The following is a 21,986-nucleotide window of genomic DNA, read 5'->3' as shown; positions in this document are numbered from 1 at the left end:
TCCTCAAGGTAAGGCTGGTACACATGAAGCAGGTACTGATTGTGCTGTAATTATAGGTTTGGACAGCAATCACTTCGTGAGGGAGAAAAGGCCAAGGGGCAATCTAAACAACTACCATAACTGAACAAACAGAGAACAGAACAAATAGAGAGTATAAAGGCAATAAAAGGCATTGACTCAACACTTGTTGAGCAAATCCATCAACAACAGAAGAGTTTTTGTGTTACTTCTCTATAAGAAAACTAGGAGTAATTGAACCTGCAAGAACATTTTGTCTTGTTGTTTGTCAAGTCTTGTTGAAATGGTCATTTCAGTGCTGTTTCTGATTAAAAAAAATATAAAAAGTAATAAAAATTGATAAAAAAAAAATTAACCAAAATAAAATTTCCATTCTGCTCCAATTTATTTTGACAGGCAATTTTTCGCTTCACTTAATAACCAACAGCTTCAGTTTCTATTTACTTTGCAGTTCCAGACAGTACAGAAAACATTGTAAAATACAATAAATATATTTAAAAAAATGAATTTTTACACTATCAGACAATATATATGAGTAGTTAAAATTAGCTCCACCTTGACCACCTACAGCATTGTGTCCTTAAGTACATTTTGCTGCTGTAATACTGCTAATACTGATATTAAACTTTACTTGGATTAAATTGCAGGACTTTCACACTTTTTGTCTAAAGTAGCAAAATCCACCTAGCAGCATTATGCACTTCGGTTTTTGCATAGATAAGACAAAGTTTTCTAGCTGCTTGTAGGCAGATTTCAGGCTAGCTGAAACCCCCCAACACACACACACACACACACATCCCTTTACCAAAGATAAGCTAAGTAATTGCAGGCTGCAGCTTCCTATTCTCTGAACAGACAAGAGATTGGTATCAGCTTTCTGATCTAAATCTTTGTATTCCCAAAATGTCAAACTTTGTATCTAAATACTACCTTCCCCACCGCAAATAGTATTATGTGTAGATGTTAGCAATTAGAAGATAAATTAAAAAATAAGTCCCAAACTAAGAGCTATTACAATATGAGCTGCCAGTTTCAGCTAAATTTTATATTTTATTTTAAGAAAATCCTCTCCTCATCTTCTTCTCCTGTTTGCCCCATTAAGCAAAATCACAGTGGACTCACCTGTCCAGAGAGCTCCGGGAGGGGTTCAGGGTCTGGGTCATACCTAATCGGGACAGGGACTGTGTAGCTGTATAGCCTTCATCATGGGCACCACCAACAAACTGTCCCTGCTTACCCCCTGACCAGTACTAAAGCCTGACCCTCCGAACGCAAACAGATCCTCCGCGGATTGCACATACAGGGCTCCATAAGGGGATTTTCTGATATCCAGGCCAGCAGTACCTTTTACACCCACTGTTATGCCAAGACAGGATGATCACCACATGTCCAGACTCTGTGTAACACCCCTGTCCTACTCAGTGAGATCCTGGTTAATCAAACGTTAGAGGAAAAGCCAGCGTTGATCTCCTCATTCAGCTGGGAATCTGAGCCCTCCAGCAAGTGCCCCGATGTTAGGACATCCACAGAGGACTTCCAGCTTCCACCAGCTGGACTTGGTTATTCAGCACACTGATGTGCGGGAGGCTCTTCAACTTTCTGACCCTCTGTCTCCAGCACACAACACAAGTTTCCATATGGCTGCGTATGTGTGAGGGAGTGTGTGAATGCGTCAGCCTTCCAGTATCCTTCCTCAAGAGTTCGCATAAAAGGATGTGACCTACTGGGCAAGGAAGACAGCCGCTCTGGTCCTTGTCAGACTGAATATTCCCCCCATCCAAAGCCCCAACGATCTCAATGAGCTCCCCTTCCCTCTCTCTCTCTCTCTCTCTCTCTCTATCTCTGCCTGGTTGAGCAGGGGTGTGTGTAAACACCAGTTTAAACACCAGTTGTACCTCAAACACACCAGTGCTCCACAGGAAATAGGAGATTAGAAGGAGGGAGAGACAGGACACCATACACATGAGGAAGGAGGGAAGGGCACTAGGACATGCTTGGACATGACACACACACACACACACACACTCTCTGACTGATAGCACCAGAGGGATTTAGCTTGAACAAGCATTACAGCAGTATATTTGTGTCAGCATTTAGGAGAAGAGTTAATATAAGAGCGGGTGAAGTTCAGTTCAAACGCCTATCGTTACAAGCATCAGTATGACTGAGATAAATTATTGTCCATGTAAATCTGTGGCCTTATCTTTCAAAAAATTTATGGCTCCATAACTTGAAAAATGACTTGCTTTTTCTTCTTTTGCCCCCAGGATAAACAAACATCAGGGCGTCCTTCCAGTCACCCTCCAAGCCACAAGTCTGCAGCAAATCACACACTGACACACACTTTGTTTGAAGAGTAAAGATTTATCGCGTATTTGTGCACTCTTTTGAGGAGGAGGCACCTCAGCTAACCTCCAGCAAGTCATGCACACAAACAAACCTCCTCTCAATCCCATTAATTCTCTCATAAACATCAAACGCATTAATTCTGTTTCTCTCACACATACACACACACACGGGGCAAGTAAACCTTGGCATGACAAAGTTAAGACATTAATGCACTCCTTTGAAGAAGTGTCTCAAGGTTTTTGTTTTGTCGCCGTGTTCAAACATTTACATTCAACGTGGTGGGAAGAGCTGCTTTCATGTGGTCCACATGCTGTGTGAGGTACATAGATAGCCGGTATGAGTAATTGCATTACTTTGTCTGCCTCAAAACAAGTGGTCCTGAATGCCACCTGGACTGACAATGATACAGCGCGTGTGTGAGAGGAGAGCTTATGTGCAGCCTTCATGTATTGCAGACATCATTCAAAGCACCACATCTGTGGCACAAAGAGGACTATTAGGACTTCTGTGCATAACTCAAAAGCTTTAGGATGTGAAAAAACATCTTATTGACTCATTTGAGCCTCGTATATATCTTTGGACACGTCTGGCTGATTCCTAGAATTTGAAATAAAGTACAGTGGGTTTGAAATGACTGGCCCACCGTTTGGTCAACACTGGCGTTCAACAGCTTCAGACTGGTGTTACCCCCTCCCTCCCTCGCCTGTACCTGATTATCTGTTTGGGTATAGATGAACGCCGTCGGGTCAGTATTTTGGGGATGCAGGAGCGCCTTCGGATGGTTGACACCCTCCTTGGGCCCCTCTGGCCCTTTGGGGGAACTGTGTTGACCCGCTGGAAGCGCACCCTTTTCTCACTTAATGCAAATTGTTGCAAGAAGAGAAGAAGGACAGGCAGGCAGTGGGGGGGAGGAGGAAAGCAGATGATAAGGTAAAAGCAAAGGGAGGAGAAGAGAGAGGAAAAGAGAGCAAGATGAATTTGTGTTAAATCAGAAAGGAGGCTGTAGCTTCAGTTAGTTTTGTTAAAGATTTATTAGCAGAGAAGAATTAATAGAATTAGAAAGTGCACAACAAGCTGAAAGAAATTAGCAGCTGGAGAAAATTAGTTGAGACGGAAGAAGAGCTCTTGTGAATGTGTCCTTGTTTGTGTGTGTGTGTGTGTGTGTGTGTGTGTGTGTGTGTGTGTGTGTGTGTATGTCTGACCTCTTGATGGACTGTGTGAAGGAGGGCAGTCTCTCCAAAGGAGGTCTGAGGTAGTTGTTGGATGTCTCCACAGCAGCGATACAGGTCTGGGGGTTTTCCCCTGGCATGCTGACACTGCGCAGGCGCTTTACTGGCTATAACACACACACACACACACACACAAGCATTGAGTAAACTCAGCAACTCAGAAAGAATTTTGGTAACACTGATTATTTCTTCTACTTGTCTAAACTGCTATTGGGAATACAGTTGTATTATTCTGACTCGTATTTTCACCTGAGTGTGTGTGGGTGTGTCGTCTGGTGTAAGCTGGATGGTTGGGATGTCCAATTTGAGCCATGGGGGCTTTTTCCTCTGCAGGCTGCTGTTCCTGCTGCCTGGCTCATCCATGCTCACTAGCTCCCTCTACGCCTGCCAGCTGGAAGACACAAACAAAGGAAATAGGTTTGTAAGACAACACATACAGTCATCTGTCAAAACACGAAAACTAAAACTGACCAACTCAACGTTGAGTCATTGCACGCGCTGAACCGAATGTGCACAAAATCAACAGCAATCCAAATGTAATCCAAATGTTTACAGCCACACATCTGCCAGGAACCACAGCATCTTATTCAAACAACATGTATCACCAGGCAGAGGGACACTGAACTTGTCCAATTTAACTCTGTGGATCAGATGCTTCATGCCACTTGATCCTCCAGTCATTACAAAGTAAATGCTGATTGCACAGTGAAAGATGATGCCATCAGTGTTAGAAACTCACTTTAGTCCTGTGTTGTCAAGCAATCTGGTTATCTTTGAAAGACTAAAACCAATTGGAAGTGCTGGGAATCCATGCGTGTAACAAGCAATAGCAGTGCATTGAAAGATGACGAATGAAGTTCTGTCGGCTCTGATTTATACAAAATAATCTCATATATTTAACTGCTCTTGACAAATCAAACTCACAGTCTCAGCTGGATGCTGTCCTATAAGTGCTGCGCACAGACCGTCTGCGCTACCGGAGCCTCTGTAGTGCAATTCAGTTGTGTTTTGTAAGAGCAGCAGTGCAGCTGTGGTACACCACAAGATGGTGCTAGGTTTCTCAAAGGAAACGCTCTCTTCTTATACTCAGACAGGCACACGTTCGGTATGCCTTCAATTAGCAGAGACAGAGTGTTAAGAGAGGCCACATAATAGCAGACAGTGTCAGACAGAGAAAGCCCGATAGATCGAACAACTGAGGAACACAAACAGAGGGAAAGCCACAGACCAGTAAGCCAAAGCCTCAACTTGTCCTGTTGTTGCTGGTTAATGGGTTTATGGGGAAAGGAAGGCATTTGGAGAGTAAAAAGGGTTTTCCCACTTAACTGTTTCAGTAAGTAGAAACAAGACGTCACCCCATCTTCTATGAAAGCTAGTTTTATAGTGGTGACCTTTTTAATATGCAGTGCTAACAAAAGCAATGATCATTTGCTTTCCTGTTGATTTTTTTCATTTTAAAGGTGCGCGCACAAATCCAGTACCAATCTACAACTTACTGTGTCACTGAGACCACATAAAGGCCTCAATTGGTAGCTTTCCTCTGTCATCGTCTTTATTTCTTTATTTCCCTGTTCACTTCTCTAACATGATAATATATGTGAAAAAAATGTCTCTTGGGCCAAGGGGAAGTCATTGAGCAGGAGTGGAAGAACGATTACTGGATAATAGGACATCTGTACTGAGCGGCCACCAATCAGAAGCTACTGTAGACCTCAGCTGTGAATCATTATATGAATCACTGCTGTGATTGAAATCACAGCCTCATGCCCACTGCCATAAAGCCATTAGTCCAACAATGATCCCCGCCATCATAACATGGTGCTGATATAGATGACATTCAATCTTCTGGCCAAAGTCTAACAAGCTGAAAGACATTCCAAGTGGGCAGCTGGAGGACTGCGTGATTCCAGCATAAACAAAAGCAATCACAGTTGCACTTCCTTCTGAATGGAGAAATCCCCCTTTGGATACTCGTACTTACATCAAAAACAATTAGTTTACCCAGTGATCTCCTGCATCTCCCAGGTGACTGTGCAGCAGTTCCTACAGAACAGGTGTGAACTTGTGGCTCTCAGTAACAGGTGGGACAAATACAAAATGTGATTACTCAGCTATTAGAGGGTGAATGCAACAAGAACATGAACTGAGCATGTGTTCCCATGCAGTTCAACAATGCAGGCAAACACATCACGGCTTGTTCCATCACATACTGATCTCCTGAGGTTAGCGGGGGTGTGGATATTTGTATTTGACAATGTGTTACTCCTTAATGTCAGTCCAAAGCTGTAAATTTACATGTAGAGTTTCACACTGGATCTCTTTAATCTCAAGAGAAAATCATTTTAATTTCCTTCTCTTCATCAGATTTTACAAATAACTGTTGTAATTCTCCAATATAGAAAATAGTTATAGAGTTAATTATGAAAGGTACTTAGGGTATAAAAGTTTCAGCCCAACACATAATCAAATTTTCACCAGGACTAAAAACTTGCCTCACTACTAACTGACTACCCTAACCATTTGGCTACACTGAACATGTATGAGAATGTTTCTTCTTATGGCTCCGAAGGCAATACGTTTCAGGTCTGTCCCAAAGCTAACCATTTTTAGCCATAACTCGAGAATCCATAGGCTAAATTACACAAAAGATAAAAATAATGATGGCATTTTATATCCAAAAGATCAAAACATCAACTTCACTGTGGCACTGTAATGTTTTCTGTCTGTAATTCAGCACCATAACTCAGGAACAGGGGGGCAGATTGTGACCATGACTCACATTTGGTCAGACACTAAATTGGTGACACTAATTTTGGGTGTCCACCATGAAGCATTTCAGACAATATAGATCTTCTGTGCTGCCGTGTTGAACATGTGGGTGAATCAGCCATGTTTTCTGTCAAGATCAGCTATTGGCCAAGTATGTGAATGCAAGAAATCTGACGTTGTCTTATTTCTCTCAGTGAACTGAATGAACTTGACTTTCAGGTCATTGTCAGTACACCATGGGATGAAGCTGTTGATCAGTCCTCTGTACTCATCTGTAAAGATAGTCTCTAAGGGACACAGCATGTTTCCCCCTGAAATGATTCACAACACTTCTGGACAGACGTGGATGTAAACTGCAACTTAAGTGGTGTACGGAGACCTAAAACGGTAAGGTTTCTATCTACCACAGCAGCACACAAACAGCGTAGGCTTGTGTGAGTCACAGGGAAAACAAGATGGGGAGCTTTTGGTTTGAGGTTGAGTGGAGGTTTGTCTCCAGTCTTCAGTTTCTGAACTGTGCATAATGCTGTCAATTTGTTGTCAAGAGTTTTTATTATGTGGGTCAGTCAACATCTGGTACCGGCACAATAACTGCATAGAAGGGTGATCAAGACCCCAAAGTTGAAGTCCTGTTTTAAATCCTTATTTACAAATCCTTAATTACAAACCAGTTTGCTGTCTCTTTTCCACAATTCTGATAGCCCAGTGTTGCAGCAGCTGCATACGTAGGCTAAGGTGATAACATCTAGTGCTCAACATTAGCTTGCTGGTATGGTGTTATGCTTTCATGACTGAATCATCATTTTTAGGACAGATATATTGATACACTGTACATAATGTATTAGAAATTAGAAATCAAATTAGATGAGCAGGTTACACAAAGTTGAATTCTTTTTTTATTCCTTTTGCCTCTCAGCTGCCCGTGTCAGTGTTTTGGTCTCTCTGTGGTCATATGTGGAAGGCTGTGTGTTTTCTTACGGTCACAGGGAATAAACACACCCCTGCAAATAGAAGCCACCACCAGAACAATCCATAACTACATCCCTTGCTTATTCTGTGGTCATGATGCTCACAGTGTGTTTGTGAGCGCAAACACACTCAGATGCACTTACACAATGTAGCATCCTGCACACACACATACACACTCTCGCATACACACATCATATAAACACTTACTCGACAGCCTTTGCTTCAGCTTCACGTGTCACGTTTTTGCAGTTCTCCATCCAAAATCAATCTCCTCTTTTATCATCTTATTTCCAACATCCGCCATTTGTTACTCCGTGATCATGACCGCTCTCTTTTTTTTTTATCTAGTTGGGTTTTCATGACAGGCAGATTAGGAGCTGTAATCCCTCCGCTGTACGCCACATGACATCGCCCTGCTGTCAGGCCACAGACGCCATGATTGAACAGCGATTTTGCTGTGATGGTGTCATCAGCACCCAGCAGGAAGTGGTGTCTCAGACACCAAGAAAGTCATTCTCAAAGTGGAAGAAGGGAAAGTTCAAATGGTCACAAAATTGTCTTATTGGGACTCAGCTAGTGGGATTGGTGTCATCTAAACAATGTCATTTTTATTCTACCTGAGGTGAGATTTATCAGCCAAAGATTAGAAAGTTGTCATACACATGTTTGAAGCTCACAGTCTGAGAACTTGAGAACCTCACCCTTCCTCTCAGATTTATATCAGCAACACACATGGAAGATTCAACAAATCTCACTTTGATGTGAATTTCTCAAGCGTCCAAGTTCATAATAAAACACTCCATTATCTATCTACAATAATCTCATTTACACCACCAACAGTGTCGAGTGATAGCTATTACATTTGGAGAACCACAGGAAATATACCTATAGGGGACTGCAGCAGAGCGGCGGTGTAATTGGATCCTTTTTGAATGAGGTGACATTTCCTGACATGCCGAGACAGAATACAACAGGCATCCCATCAGCACTCAAACAAGGCTTGTCCTGACACTGCTACTTTAACATTCACTTGATCTTTACGGTGGGTAGCCCAAAACCTGTGACCTTTAATTGTCTAAACCTCTCCCCCTCCTACACTTTCTCTCTTCTTTCTTTCTCTTTCTGTCTCCTCTCTACACTTTCATTTACTCAGAAATCTGATTGACATTGTTTTTTGTTATTTTTTTTAGTTTTTGCAAGACAGTATAATTTTTTATATTGCTATATTATAGAATACATAATAATGAAATAAGTACATCAAATCATTTCATATTTGGTTCTAGCAACTTGACAACATAGTGACTGCTCACAGGACTTGTCAGTGAAGTATTGTAGCGAGCTAACTGCGAACATGCTTGCCAGCCAGGTCATTGCTGTCAGTCACAACAGCTTTTCAAGCTTTTCTGTTTCCCTTTTTTCTGATCCATTTACTCTTCACTCTGGCATTTTGCTCACCATAAAACACAATTTCACTTAGAAAGGGGAAAATAAAACTGGCGGAGGTCATTTAAAAGCTTTGTTAGCGCTAATGGGCTAATGAGTTAAATTACTTAAATGTAATTGGACAATCAGCTCCTGTCTCACAACCGTCTGCAAAACATTGCTCTTTTATGTGTTAGGTTAAACACCATTTATAGACAGTGCAACACAGGTGAAAAGTTACAGTCGCTTCCTTCATTTCGAACTCGCCAAGTATCTGTTGCCTCAGAGGTCAGCATTGTCTGTGCGTCAGATTTCAGGACACAGTCAGAGTAGCAGTCAACATAAAAAAATAAATTTATTACTGTCTACCTGCTGAATTTCAGGTCCAAAAGATATTTCTTTTTATTTGGCCATTAATTTGTGTACAGAGTGAAGTGCCATGCTCTGTTCTTTGCTTTGTTAGAGGAAGGTACTCTAAAACTAATAATCACCAGTGCACATCCAAGTTAATTGGTTGGGGATTCAGCAGCAGATTAATGCTCAGGCAGTCCAGGTAAGCTGGAATTTTAATATGCTGGCCTTGTTTTGCTCTAAGAGGCACGGCAACCTGGCCGACAGCACCACTGGGTCCATTGCAATCTTCAGGTTAATGCAGTTTATTCAGGATGGTGCTTGTTGTGTCATCTTAAAGGAATAGTCTCACATTTTGAGAAATACTACACACTTTCCACTCTCCAGTACCTCTGAAGTTCACTTATTAACATGTTATATCTTTTTTGTCTAAAGTGAGACTGATTCATTTTTTTCTTTTACAAACAAAAAGTCAAATTCATGAGCACTAAAAATCACCTTTGCTCATTTCAATACAGTCAGGGATTTTTTTTGCTACAGCCTTACTTGTGACTTGTGGACACTAATGTTAGCTACTGTTAGCAAACATTAGCTGGTATTGCTGATATTGCTGTTTACTGACTTCATGATTTTCTCTTTTTACTTTTGCTAAATTATGTTATGTATTAGAATTTATCATTATCTGCTAATCATCACATGTAGCCACAGTTGCAACTCATTTGTAAAGGTTACACAGTCTTCCTTTAACCTACAATATATTTTACACTCTCAAACTTTGGATTTTGTGCACATTAAACCAACAAGATCTAACTCAAAACAACAATAACTGTGACCTCTCACATTTACTGTAAATCTGTTATTTCAACTTCCAGTACCTGGAAAATCCTGCACCATGTAAACTGCACACAACACACTCACACACATGTTTTCTGCTCTTGTAGTCTGTGATGCTTTGTACCAAAGGTTATGAGAGGAAAAAAGCTCTAATACTGGTCAGGCAGCATTCACATACAGGACCTGCTTGCTGCTTTTCAGAAGACAGTTAGTATTTTCCTCTTAAATCTAAATTAATTACTTCCTGTGGGCAGAAAAGTGACCTTAAAACTCATCTGGGCATATAGAGATAAATCTAAAGCTCGGAAAATGACGCATTCATCTGTCCTGCAGATCCTACACATCCCTGTCCTCATGCGAATCTTCCACAAGCTTCTAAAAAATGTACATCATCCTGTTTGCTCTGATGTAACAAAGCATCAGTAGGTCACACACACACACACACACACACACACACACACACACACACACACACACAGATTAACTCTGAGTTATGCTGTGTGCTTTTACCATCCACCCCCCACCATAGGACCATGTATGCTCTGAGCTCTCATCTGTGCCAGATGTTATAGTCGTAACACAGCAGATCATTTCTATTTGCATAGTCCTGCTGTAGTATGAGTGAGTGTGTGTGTGTGTGTGTGTGTGTGTGTGTGTGTGTGTGTGTGTGTGTGTGTGTAATCTGCTGCTACCTAAACAAGAAAACACTAAATGATTAAACATCTTCTGTAGCAGAGCAGTATCTTAGTTATGGAAATTGTCATCTCATCGAGCAAAACAATAAATGGTAAATCAACATTCATATGCAGAAAAATTCAATCAGGCAGCTAATGTCTAATTCTAAATAAAGACCTGGACCCAAACTCAGGAACTCAGGAAAAGGGCACAATTAAACTTTATCTCTGGTTCAAAATAAGAAATTCCTTCACATGTTAAAACACAACAGCCACTGACTGCACAAAACTAATTCAAAACGCCAACACTAATCTGTACTTTCAAGGGTTTGATTTTTCTCAGACAGTCTCACACTTGGAGTCACAGTGACTTGATCCCATCGCTCTTAACGCTGCTTTAGTTGTCTCGTGGCGTCTCGCCTTTCATCTTGTTACCACTGATCATGCGAGAGTGAGCAGTTCATTAGTCAGTCACTTACACACACGCAAAACCACCAGCTGCTTAAAACTATTGTATATCCAGCATTTTTCATTTGTGCATAAACATACTGTCAAATGTGAGACTTGGGTATAATGGATGCAAAATAAATAAAAAGAGAAGTCAGGTTGATTTCGAGTTTCGTACAAGCCACCATCTTTGTCACTGCTCACGTTTCTGAAATTTACAACCACATTTCTCCAGTCACAAAAAGGATCTCCAACCCATTTCCTAGTTACCCAGCAGTGGTTTTTTTTATCTGCTATTATGAGATACTCTCAAAAGCTTCAAATCTATTTTAGCTGAAAAGCAGTGCCCTCACCCTGTTTTATAAAGCAAACTCTGTGCCATAAGGCAGTCTGGCAAATTCAAATACAGTCCAGTCTTTTCATTGGTAATATCATTTGTTTCCAGTAAATATGAATGTAATGATGTTTAAACTATGTGGCTCCACTGTAGATAGGAAATACCTCACATTCCTGTGAAGTGCCCAAGCACCTTGCATCCCCCTTCACCCCAATCTCTACTGCCTGCTGCAGAAGCACAGACATCGTGGGGATCAGGCTAGTTAATAGAGATTCTTGATACCATTTCTACCATATCAGTGACTTTATCTCATGAACGTGAGGGATCTCATTTTGATTATGTGGCCAAGAGTGTGTTGTTAAGGTTGTTTCTGAAGCCACATAATGTTGTAACATAGGGGTCCCTCTGTTATGCTTGCCAGTGAATAATGAATGTTGAAAAGTACATGAAATATTTACACCAAGAGAGAATGACATATTACATAGTAGCAAACAGTACCGTGTATGTATAAATATTTGCAAACAGCTGCCTCAGGAAAGCGCATGCATAATTCAGTTAGTTCAGTTAATCTATTAGAGTGAGCAGTGGTGAAATGTTCAGGCCATGAAGCCAATTTAACATAGGGACCAAACCGTGCAATTACAGCATCACATGGCACACACAGGCCCAAAAAGACTTTTTACTTACAGTACATTGTGAAAGAAGCGCATGTAAAAGGGTGAATCCATTTTTTTTTAAAGGCCACAGCCCCCCATGAAATGACTCCTTTCACTGTAAGAATCTGTTCCATATGGTCTGATAACATTGGAAGTCTAGGAGAAAAGCATGATTAAATCATTTTATTCACGTTCAAATTAGTGAAAGGTTGATATAATAATGATGGACTGGAACAGGAAAAGCTGACATATGAGAAGTTGACCGGTGGAGGCTGTGCAGCCATCCCACGCTGTCGGAGCTGTTGGACTCTGCAATGGACTCCATAATACCTCACACTGATAATTAATAAACTAATAAATTGAGAACTTTGAATTTAAAGTGAAGTTTCCAGATCAAGTATTTACTATTTTTCCTTTACAAAAAGTGGTTCAAATTTATGTGGCTGGCTAGATGCAAGTAGAGATGAGAGGAGGAACTTCAAGCTCCTCAAATGTGACATCTTTCTGCTTTGCTTTGTCTCATTTCAAAATAAATCAAATCCCTGTGGGTTTTGGTTTGGTGTTCGGACAAAACAAGAAACATGATGACATCCCCTTGGGCTCTAGGAAATTGTGATAGACATTTTTCATTACTTTGTGATGTTTTATAGATCAAACAATTAATCCAGAATATAATGTTAGACTGAAGCATAATGAAAATAATCTTAAACTGCAGTGGTAAATATGTGATTTTTAAAATCTGGGTGAATGTGAAGCTTGTCCACTTAAGAAAGACGTTTTTGTCTTGTGGCAGAATGTCTTTTGGCCTTAATAAATAAGGGAACAGCATGAAAAAGCTGCTTAACAATACAGAGATCAGAGGCTAGGCCGACAGGCTTTGTCTGCCTTTAAGCGCAATTATTTCTCTACTCAGCTGTCCAAGTAAAAGAGACTTAACCTTCAACCTGAAGCTGGGGGAAAAGCAGAGAAAGTTCAAATCCACGGCTAGACTTCCTCCATTCCTGGTTATGCATAGTCAAAAGACTCAGATCTTTCTAACAGTGAGAAACATCTCCCCTGGAAGTAATTAAAAGATTATTAAAGGACTGGCATAGGCTGCTGCTGTCAAATGTTTCCTACTGTGGATTGACATGTGGCCTGTGGGAAAGCAGCTTTTGAATCTCACAGCATTCGAACCCTGAACCACTGCACGTCACTTCGCACCCACACATTTCTGACAAAGTAGTCTACACAGGAACACATATCATTTTGCAGGCCTTGCTATGACATTTGCAATGATCTTAACACATCAAATGACAGTCAGGTCTGCTAGCATTAAAAAAATATTCAAAGGTTCTGTATGTATTTGTTATGACTGGAAATGTCCTGCCAAAGTGTTAACATGACAAGAAGCTGTGGGCTCTGACCGCCTCTCTCTGCAGCTGACCTGGTACGTATCGACACAGACAGCAGGAGAGTACAACAGATGGACAGAGACGGAAAAAGAAAGCAGAGAAAGGACTTTATGTCATGTTGAGAGAAGATGAAAGGAGTCAAGAGCAAAGAAAACAACAGGAAATCCATAGCAGCAAAGCAGAGAACAAACAGCATGACACTGAAGAGGGAATGATGGAAGTGGAGGAGACACTTTCTTTCTCAGTTAAAAACAGTTGGCAACCTGCTACGTGCATGCCAAACAATGTCACTCCCATTTGCATAGTTTGACTGCATGGTTAAAAAATGTAGGACTATGCATGCATATGTGTGTTTAGGCATGAATGTTTACCCTTATTAATTCATACCCATACCTACATCCTACATGATGTCCATGTCTGCTCTGTCAAACAGCTGCAGTAGTCCACCTGTCTCTGAGCCATGAGATTGGTTTTGGTGAAGCTGCAGCGACAGTAGTGCATGTAGCTCTCCACCTGTCTGTGTAACATTACCCAAACGTGTGATGACACACATTACGCCAACATATTTGCTGTTAAACAGCAGCCTGCAACCTGAATTAACTGCCTTTCTGTCCATATATTAGTAGTGGAAACAAGCTGTATGAATTTTTTGGTTTATATTCTACTCTTGTTAGTACACGGTTAACACACTCATCAGATATGAAGCATCATTAGCATTCACTTGGAGTGATCTTTGTGCCCACCTGATGAATGTAACAGCAACATTCTTTCCCTTCACACTCTGTTTTGGTCTGCACCAGCTGCTGAGGAAAGCATCTGTCTCTTTAGGTGCTAAATGTTCCACTGTGTTCGCCAGCTAGTTGTTAACTTTGTCTATGTTCTGGCAAATAGTGTGCAGCTGGTATCCGTAAACAACAGTGATGAGATTAGTGAGGGTGAACCAAAACAGTGAAATTACAGGACAAAAAACCAAAGCAATGACCCAACAGACTCTAAAATTCCCCGTAGACCTGAACAGAACAGACGAGATGAGCGTGGGTTTATCACTACGACCACTTTCACACTGTGTCATTTGGTCCACTGTTGTTGCAGTTATCTATTGTACAATAATATTCATTATAGCACTAGGCAGTGAGAAATCACCGGCAGCTGCACAGCAATACAGCAGAAATGACTTAATGCAAAAACACCCTAAAGAAAAAGTCGGCGCTGCCATTCATCACTCCAACTGTTCCAACACCTAATGACACACTCGACTGCCAAAATGCCACTGTAGAGAGTATAATGGTTTCTCAGCTCCTGCGCCAGGTTTAGGACTTGAGAGGATCTAGCTTTTTTTTCTCAATAGAGAGGATGTCTGGTTCCCATCTGCCATTTGGGTATCTTATAAAGTAAAAGCCAGTGACAGAAGCTGCTACAGACTGCAGGATGATGTGAGGGAAGATGAGGATATGAAAGAGAGAGTAAGATAAACAGGTATCAAAACTCGAGAGACCTGAAGAGCAAAGGATACGAAATGCAGCATTTGGAATAAATGTAGCCTATAAATAAATGCAGGATTATTGTTACATGCAACACAGGTAACAGCAATCTTACAATCCTTTCGTTAGGCTTTTTCAGTACTTTCAAAAGGGCTGCAGTGTCAATACAATTAGCTTTACCTTTTAAAAAAAACTTTCTTAGTTCACCAATTCACTAAGAGGCTGCTAGCTAATAAACTTCAAATTAGCACAAAATGATTGCCAGCAGCAAACTGATACCTTTCAGTGTAAGTGAATGGAAGTTAGTTAGTGTTAGTTCCTACCCATTATCTTGCTCAATCAAATCAAGAGTGGCCTCATGAAGCAGGACAGATACAGTCGTTCAAACACAGAACTCATGCATATCAATAATAGTGAACTAAAAGGGAAAAGGTAAGTTCATACATGCTATTTTTACTTCACAGCTGAATCCTTTGAATAGAACCAATTCTCTCTTTCTCCTGTCCCTTTTTTTTCCACCTGGATACAGCTTCAAATATAAATGAATGCAACTGGGACAAATATTCTTAAAATATTTCCTTTTTGGTTATTACTTAATGTTCAGGGGATATTTTGTTGCCACAATTTCACTTGGTATTTTGCTCTCAGCATTAAGTGTCTTGTTACGATGTAGGATAACTGAGGGCAAAGTTCACATACACTTGAGTTTTGTCCTTATAAAATGGCAAGATTAATGATAGACTATGTACAGTAAACACCTACAACCTGGGATGTAGCACTCACCCATCAGTGAAACAGGAAGTTGCAAGAAACAAACCAGTTCTGTAAAATGAAGAGTACGTCACTGCTGAAGTTGACCTTCTGCATAGTTGCTCTGCCAACTACAAACTGACTTCCTAAACATCCAGGAAGAACGCTGAAAAGGCACACCTCCAAAACATGGTTGTAACGAAACCGCAAACAAAGCATATAATTATGTTTTATATAATTGAGGTCCAGTCTTTTTAAAGTATCTTACAAGTACTAAATGTAACATCACCATCAGAGGTGAACAGTTTTGCAACAGACTACAGGCACTATCAGCCTCACAATACTGCAGGTAACACCAATTAGTGGACAAAATGTGGAAAGGCTTGATGGACCACATGTTGACCATGTCTGTAAAATAAGAGACACTGTGGTCCCATGACTCACAGGGAAACAATGAATGAACAGGGACTGCACACTGAATGGTTATTTATCTGAGGAATGTTGCCCAAGCAAATCTACCTGCATTCAGTGGTTTACCGGCGTTAATTTTAGACCCTTGATTAAAGTCATGCAACCGCTCCTCTTCTATTATCACTTCATCAAGGTTTGATGATATATTTTATGAGTAAACATCTTTGTCTTGTAAGTCTTGTAAGTCAGCAAACCCCATCATGCTAAATTGCTTAATAGAACATAAAAATAATTTGATAAATAAACGTTAAGTCACATAGTAAAAAGAGACCGAGTGAAGAGCTGACAGACAGAAAGAGGAACAAAGAGAGCAGCGCAGCTAACCCTCATATGAAGCTGCTTTGTGTTAGCTGCATGGTGACAGGAAGGTCAGCATCACAATAAGTGTCTACTCAAGTATGGCCTCGCCTGGAGACATGAATAGGCCTCCTCAGCAGCCATCCATCCCTCCTTCCTGCCATTCCTCTACGCAGCCAGCAGACTCACGCTGCGAGCGCCAATACAACTGCTTCCTCTGTTGGCTGGCCTTGTATGAAAAACTTAATGGTAATTGCCCACAGATTCCACATTAGGGTAAGATAGTGGGGGAGAGAGAGAGAGCTGAAAAGAATATTTAGAGAGAAAAATGGAGGTCATAATTGTGGTTTCAAAGAAACAGAGAAGACTTATTCAGGATCTTCACAGAGACGTCTGGAGTCTCCCGGGAGAAGTCTGGCTGGAGGACAGCATTGTCATCAAACGGACATTGAAGAAAAGTATGAAGAGCAGTATATGCCACATAATAGGCAAATTAAAATTCCTGGCTGAAACAAAGTTTGCTATTCATCCAGGTTTTTTGTCGCAAGTTCAAGAAATAGACAATGAGTGCCTACAGAAGAATTTCTTTTGCAAAATATCAACTTGGAAAAGTTTAATGCGGAACCTATACACTATACATCTGTTTTTGTTTTTTTTCCCATAGCTTCGGTACTTTCAATCATTTTGACAACCTTAATACAAACAGCCCAATCACGTGCTGACGTTTGCTAACCAATGTCCTGGGGGAAATCCCTGAAATGATTCAATATTGCATCTCAAAGCAAATCTCATTACCGGTATTTATTATTCAGCAACCCCCCCCCCCCCCCCATGACCTCTCAGTGACCCTTCACTTTAACCCTCCACAATCCGTTCGATGTACAGTATTTTTTGTAATTCATAGACTTACAGGTCATACAGCCATCCTATTTTTGTCTCTATCTCTGGGATGAAAACAACAACACAGTGGCGAGAGGAGATTAAAATAATACTGTGTTGAAAAGAGGATTAGTGTAACTGAAAATGTATGTTTATGTCAGAGACTAATGAGCACAGAGTAACTACTGTTATAAATCATCACTTAAGTATAGTGATCTAATGTTTGGTTTTCCAATTATTTGGTAAATTAAAGTATAGTACAAATAGTGTTTTTGAACTCGCTTTGCTCTGGCAATACAGGTGCATCTTTCACGCTGATGAGACCGTTCTGGTTTTGATACATAGTGATGATATGTTAGAAAAGAGAGGGGGAAAAATGAAGACTGAGCATGACACTGAAAAACGCTTCGACAGACATGATGAGAGAGGGTGAGATGAAAAAAGAGAGAAATGAATGAAATCCCTGCCCAGAGTGCTGCAGGACAGCATCAATATGTCTCAAGTCAAGTCACTCAGTCTCAATCAGTCCTGAAACTGAAGGCATATCACACCTTATACAAAGGATGTAAATAGCAAAAAGCTATTTTTTCACCTGCATCAGTCTATCCTGGTCATGAGATACGTGTTGGAGGCAGCGTCTGTGCTCTCTAATGGCAGCGATGTTGTCGCTGTCAAGCCACAATTATGCACAGCAGATCTGTGGGTAAGTTTTGTGCAACCCGCCCCAGACGGCTGCAAAATCACCACAGATACCTCCATGCTGATGTGCACATCAAACATTCATTTCTGATTAACTGTTTTGGACAGTTTCTGCTGTAGTGTCACACAACGAGAATGCCGGAGAGCTTTGTTAGAAAATCATAAGTCGGTTAAAACTTTTCTCTCTTCTGATAACTAGCTCAGAACAGCTCATTTCTACAAAGTCTCCATCCAAAACTCACCAGGCAACCGGGACTGCATGAGCCATCTTCTTTTTAACACGTCTGGCCACAGCACGTCCTGAGATCGGTATGAGTGCAGCCCTACAGTCACGCTAGCTGCTGTGTCAGCCTGTATTTCATCACAGCTGTAGTTTGAGTTAATGTCAGCATGCTAACATGCTCTGAGTGACAATGCAACGCAGATTATACCACGGGGTTGCAGACATGTTTTAAGGAGCCACGTGCCGATTAACCACCGGTTTAAGTCATTCAGAAAGCAAAATGTCAAAGATGTGAAGCTTACAAAATGTTAATATTTTTTGCTTTTTCTTAGTATACTTTGGAAACTTGACTTCATTCAAAATTCATTTTAAATTTCTTGACAGGAAGATGAAAGAACTACTCATGTAGTGACAAGTAGCGGCATAAAACACCAGAAAGATAAACAGTGCAGCTTGTAGGCACTGGGGAAGATCCACTCATGGGCAAAGTGCCATGAAAAATGCATTGTGAAAAAGCTGGAGGGCTCCTGTAAAAACCAAACCAGTTTTCCATCGTGATGCACCCGGCAGAGAATTCTGCATAAACAGGAAGGTGCATATAACTTCAGAGAGCAGCTTCCCAGGATTAAAACTATTGTCACTGCTACTTTTTTTCTATCCAGCCTGTTCATACATGTTCAACACAGTGTCAGGTGAAAGAGACATAGAGACAAGAGCACAGCTGCAAAATGCCATGCTGCCCACAGACACCTACCGTACCTACACTTACGTATACAGAGAGACGGTTCACACCACATGAAACATCTTCCAGGATGTTGTCAGCTTCCTGTTTAGAGCTGCATGTGTGATAGCGCGTGTGACAGTGCATGCGCGTCTGTCTGTGTGTGTGTGTGTGCTTTTTACTTTTATCTTCAGACTGTGTGAAGCACTTTCAGTTATAATTTTGAGTATGCTTTACCATGCATGCTTTACCTGCGGTGCTGCTTTTAAGTTTGCGGTTAAAATTAAAGTGATTGAAGATTAGCTTCAGGTTCAGCTCCCCGACAGTTAGGATCCGTTTGACCTTCACTGTCGTCTGCGTTTTCATCCTTTTTTTCATACACTACTTTTCTAAACCTTGAATGTTAAAGTCGAAATGACTTTGTGAATAAACAATTACTCATTTAAGTTATTTTCCATGCAAAAATAGTAACTATCATATAGTTCCAATTCTAAAAGGAGGGGAGGATTTGCTGTTTTTCTGAGGATCTTTAGGTTTTGGATCAAAAGATTTTAAAATGTCACCTTGGGGCCCAGGAAGTTGTAAGGACATTTCTAACTGACACCAAACAGTTAATCAGTTAATTGAGAAAATCAGCAACAGCTTTATCAGCAAATTAATCAACAATAAAGACAAGTTATAGTTGAAGGCCTAATTATAATGTGTACATTTTTTACATGCATGTGCCAAAAAAAAAAATTATTCATTTTACATATTTTGCCAACAACCTCAGGCCCATTTAGATCCTACAAGCACAGAAAACAACCAGTGATTTAGTTAGCAAAAACTCACTGTGAACAGAAAGTCAGGAGCTGATTTGTACTCAGGGTTACTGAGAGACTTTTTCAGTTTTCCCTCCAGAATAAAACATTCATTCAACAGCTAACATTCTCTGTAGGTTCATCCATCACTTCACATTATCTCAGTCAGATCCTGTTCGCTCTGAAACACAAGAACACAAGATACCTCTGCCAGACCACATGTCTCATAATGAGACAAAAGCACTTGAAAATAATCTACAGTCACTAAAAAAAAAAAAAGTGAATTCAGTTCATGAGTAGAAAACAGTCTGTTAACTCCTCATTGACTCGACACTCGGTATCCATGTACAGCTGAGCACTGCAGGTCGCAGGTTCAATCCCTGCCCACTAATGCGGCCTCCCTCAGAAGGAACTCTGACTGGCTGTTCCAGGTGTGTGTGTGTGTGTGTGTGTGTGTGTGTGTGTGTGTGTGTTCCTGCCATCTGGCCCCAAAGTCTACTTCCTACCATCCTTCCAAACAGGAAGCCAAAACAAATCCTTGATGACATGGGTCAGTAGTTTAATTGTCTCTGTGGGATTTCTGCACAGCCAGCAAGTGAAACTGCCTCCTTCATCTCACCAGCACCAGAGCCTGGAGCTCTCTTATACCCTGTGTGAGTACGTGCGTGCAACTTTGGCTTGATTTACTCCAAACAGAGAGGGGATTCTCCATTGTACTGAATTCCCTCTCTCTCACACACAGACACACACATATGAAAACACACCCCATGAAGTGTGCATTGATAAGACTACCCACAGCAGAGCGAGACGTCAATAAATCAAGATGAATCAGGTGAAGGAGAAATTTTCATCCAAGTTTAGACCTTATGTTTGTGTGTGTGTCAGAGAGATAGCCACACACACACCTGTTCGTCTCACTTTCAGCAACTGAGTTCCGTCTCGACCAGAGGCAATTTAAAAGGCTTGTAAAGCAGTTCAAAATGTGTAGCACTGTGAGGTACACATCACGCTTTATTAACTGGCACTGTCATCAGCGGGTCTCCCCCTGGGTCTACCCCACCCCGAGACCCCTCCAAACCTGCACTGTGCCTCCTCCGTGAACAGCGAGGTGAGGACAGACTGACAGCCGGCGTGTGAAGCGACAAGCCTCGCAATGAGTGTTGCCTCGCTTACCTCCAAACTGAGTCCGCTTCCTGCAGCCCAGTACGGCACCGTCGGCTCCACCGAGTGAGAAAAAGCCGGTTACTTCATAAGTTAAAACCTGCCACACATCACGCGGGCACGAGGAAGAGTAGTTTCACTGACAGGCGCGAGCTCCAGATGTTGTAGCGTGCGGTGCTCCCATGAAGAGCAAATATGAGCCGAAAGCAGCTTCCGTTCTGTGTGAAGCACTCCGGCTCCTCAGCAGCTGTCCACCGCCTCGGAGTTTCGGTGTGACTGTAGAGGGTCTCCCGGTTCGCCCACGCTTCTGCTGCTGCCGCCTCCTCCTCCGCCGCTGGATGACAGGACATACCGGCCGACCGACCTCACGGCGCCGTCTACCGGTGCAACCGAGCAACTGCAGGTAGCTGTTGTACATCCTGTCAAAATCTGCTGGCTTGTTGTAATTACGAGGTTTTACAGCACTGTGTAGCAAAGACTAGACATCCATCTGGTTAGCTGTTAGTCTCTGTAATCTGTTTTTTGTCCTTTTCATTATCAAATATACGTTCAAAGAACATGGACTAATGAATGACTGTGCATGCAGTATTCTATTGCTGCAAATTAGCCTTAAATTAGTAACAGCTGTCCTTAGTATCTCCACTGTTAATAATAAAAATAGACAGTATTACAGTTACATAACAAGTTATTTTTAGTTTTTCATTCACGTATTAATGGATGAATACCTTAAATATATCAGCAAGTAATTATTATTTTTTTTCAATTCCATTTAGTTTATTTATGTAGCGCCAATTCACAAACAAAAGTTATCTAATGACACTTTCCAATTAAAGCAGGTCTAGACCAAACTCTTTAATTAAATTAAATAATATTAATAGTTAGCAAAATAATAAAATAAGATTATTTTTATTTTCTGGTCTTCTGTTACTTCTTTGTTTCTACTGTCAGGTTCTGTTTTTGTGTTCAGTTCTATTATTTCTCTTCAAAGGTTACTGTATCTGGAGGCGTTTGCGTCTGATAGAAAGCTAAAATCTAGACCTAAAATGTCTGATGTT

General features: G+C 41.1%; 1 protein-coding gene across 5 annotated transcripts in view; it reads right to left on the bottom strand.

Moving 5' to 3' along the window:
* rhbdf1b (rhomboid 5 homolog 1b (Drosophila)) overlaps positions 1 to 21,278 on the bottom strand; it is a 32,625-nt gene extending 11,347 nt beyond the window's left edge. Inside the window, exons 1-4 of one of the 5 annotated variants that reach the window (XM_046377775.1) lie at positions 20,944 to 21,278; positions 3,846 to 3,987; positions 3,570 to 3,703; positions 3,077 to 3,223 (exon numbers count right to left, since the gene is read on the bottom strand). In XM_046377775.1, coding sequence (XP_046233731.1) covers positions 3,077 to 3,223; positions 3,570 to 3,703; positions 3,846 to 3,959 — 395 coding nt within the window. In that variant the 5' untranslated portion in view covers positions 3,960 to 3,987; positions 20,944 to 21,278. Of the gene's footprint in view, positions 1 to 1,140; positions 1,738 to 3,076; positions 3,224 to 3,569; positions 3,704 to 3,845; positions 3,988 to 7,541; positions 7,766 to 20,943 lie in introns of those variants that run through there. The other 4 variants (XM_046377772.1, XM_046377773.1, XM_046377774.1 and 1 more) reach the window with 4 other exon arrangements.
* Positions 21,279 to 21,986: the final 708 nt, after the last annotated feature.

This window comes from Scatophagus argus, chromosome 21 (assembly GCF_020382885.2).
Source record: "Scatophagus argus isolate fScaArg1 chromosome 21, fScaArg1.pri, whole genome shotgun sequence".
NCBI lineage: Eukaryota > Metazoa > Chordata > Actinopteri > Scatophagidae > Scatophagus > Scatophagus argus.
Note: the sequence above shows the minus strand (reverse complement) of the source record. Positions and strands in the feature narration are given on the sequence as shown.